Here is a 2,375-nt window from a genome sequence, read left to right on the forward strand (position 1 = left end):
AAAAAAAAAGAAGTCTGGCAGGGTTTTTGGCTTGAGCCTTAGCATTTTTCATAAATCTGCCCTTTATATTTAAAGAATATTATTTTACAGGTTGCCGGAAAATGAAATGTTCACATGAATGCTGTGATGTGTAAATAATAGAATAATTATTTTAACTATAGCAAGTTTTGTCTTTAAGGTTTTTGGGCGTTCTATAGTAATAGTAAAGTAGTAAAATCTATAGTAATAATTATGATCCAAAATGATGTGAAATTGCATAGTTTTGAGTCAAAACATTCAGTTTCTTGAGGGAGGACCCCCAAGTTACCTTCCAAAAACATGTAAAAGCATAATATTAAGCCCTATGTAAGGAACTAGATGTGTACCAGGATTGCTTCTTGCAAGTTCCACCAGTAAAACAAACAAGAGCAGTATAATAAAGAGAGTGTGATGATGGTATATACGATCAGGGCATGGTGGTATTTAGTTAGTGATGTGGTTTGATGGGAACACTCCATATATTTACCCGCTTTTTGGACCTTTGCTAATCACATCCCTGGTAACAGCAGTCAAACTAGTTTAGCAATACATATATGCAGAGCGGGGGTGTGGCGTAGAAGCATTCATCTCGCTTTAGTGTATTGTTCTTGCAAATTGCACCCATCTTATTTGTCTTTTTCTATTTTATTAAAATTAAGGTTGTCTTCTCACAACATTTTGCACAGTTTAGGATTGAGGAAGGAACTGAAAAATGTATTTGTGAATGTCATTCACAATTGCAAGATTTTTGTGTTGATATATGGAAGAAGAGTTACTGTGGATGTTAACTTACTCTTGCACTATTTAGGATGGAGCTACGCTGTGTCATTGCTGTCATCCGGCATGGTGACAGAACGCCCAAACAAAAGATGAAGATGGAAGTTCGCAACCCCATGTAGGTTATCTCTAGCTTATCTCTCATCTTTTTTTAGACCGATTGAAAGACCTTTTGATCAATTTGAAGTTTTCCTTTGTTCCATCCAGGTTCTTTGATCTATTTGAAAAATATGGAGGATACAAAACAGGGAAATTAAAGCTGAAGAAGCCCAAACAACTGCAGGTAACAATAAATAATAAAAAAGGCACGGTGTAGGCTTTTACCTTGTAATACCTGACTCGTATATCTCCCAGCCTGTGTGTGATTGACTTTGTGTGTAAGCTTGTTACTCTAAACCTCTACAGGAGGTGCTGGACATCACACGGCAGTTGTTAGCAGAACTAGGACAGCACAATGACTGCGAGATAGAAGAGAAGAAGTCCAAACTGGAGCAACTAAAGACCGTTCTGGAAATGTGAGTGAATTGAACTGGGTCACCTTATTCACCACTAATCCCTGATCTCATATTCATTTAATTCAATTCTAGGTCATCTCAGAAAATTGTTTTCAACCATGATAGACTGCAAAAAGGAACTAGATTATTTCTAAACCATAATGGTTGTTTAGAGAACTTTGAAATTGTGCAAGAAGTCCAGTGTTTGGTCAAGTATGCTGTAAAATGATTAAGTTGATTTGGTATTATATTCATAGCCTCACTTTCTGAATCTCACCTTCTGTAGAATTTCCTGAAGTATTTTGGACAGAGATTCCTTTTGTCTTCGGCTTCCTGCTGTGCTCATGACAAATGAGTTTTTTAAAGGTCACTGTCTGTTATACGCCCCTCCAGGAGCCGGTTTCTGTGGCTGTTAAGGCTTCAGTGCATGTCCTTTTAAACAGCCCCCACGCAGAAGGCAATTGTTCTTCTCAAACCTTTCATATGCCCAACATTATTTTATTCCTAACAAAGGTACGGACACTTCTCGGGGATCAACAGAAAAGTGCAACTAACTTACCTGCCCCATGGGCAGCCCAAAACCTCAAGTGAGGAAGAAGGTAGGAAGATCTTGATGCCATTTTTCACCTCAAAATAAAATGTTGCCAAGCTCAGGCTGGCCTGAATGCTGAAGTGTGAGGGTTATCCACGGTCCTGTGGATTTGGTTTTCAGACACACGTAAAGAAGGTCCATCGCTGCTGCTGGTGCTGAAATGGGGAGGAGAGCTGACTCCTGCTGGCAGAGTTCAGGCCGAGGAGCTGGGAAGGGCCTTCCGTTGTATGTACCCCGGGGGTCAAGGTGAGAGACACAACAGTGTTTTCATACTGACAGCAAACAGTATTTAATTGCTGTAGCTGTTATTTAAAATAAATAAATAAAACAGCCACCTGCTCCTCCAGGATCATATCCATATACTTTCAGTAATGGAATTCATCTTTGCTCAGAGTTGGTTAAAGAGGTGTTAAAACATGTGTCAAAAGTGACATTTTACTTGTGTGTTTATATACCAAACACATGTTCCTTATAAACAAATATTGTATTAATGG

General features: G+C 38.8%; 1 protein-coding gene across 9 annotated transcripts in view; it reads left to right on the top strand.

Annotated features, from left to right (window-relative positions):
* Positions 1-2,375, top strand: part of ppip5k1a (diphosphoinositol pentakisphosphate kinase 1a) — a 39,887-nt gene that overhangs the window by 13,460 nt on the left and 24,052 nt on the right. For all 9 annotated transcript variants that reach the window (XM_034901073.1, XM_034900937.1, XM_034901304.1 and 6 more), the window contains exons 11-15: positions 827-913; positions 1,003-1,078; positions 1,201-1,310; positions 1,803-1,888; positions 2,002-2,127. In XM_034901073.1, the coding sequence (XP_034756964.1) occupies positions 827-913; positions 1,003-1,078; positions 1,201-1,310; positions 1,803-1,888; positions 2,002-2,127 (485 nt within the window). The remainder of the gene's footprint in view (positions 1-826; positions 914-1,002; positions 1,079-1,200; positions 1,311-1,802; positions 1,889-2,001; positions 2,128-2,375) is intronic.

This window comes from Etheostoma cragini, chromosome 1 (assembly GCF_013103735.1).
Source record: "Etheostoma cragini isolate CJK2018 chromosome 1, CSU_Ecrag_1.0, whole genome shotgun sequence".
Lineage (NCBI taxonomy): Eukaryota > Metazoa > Chordata > Actinopteri > Perciformes > Percidae > Etheostoma > Etheostoma cragini.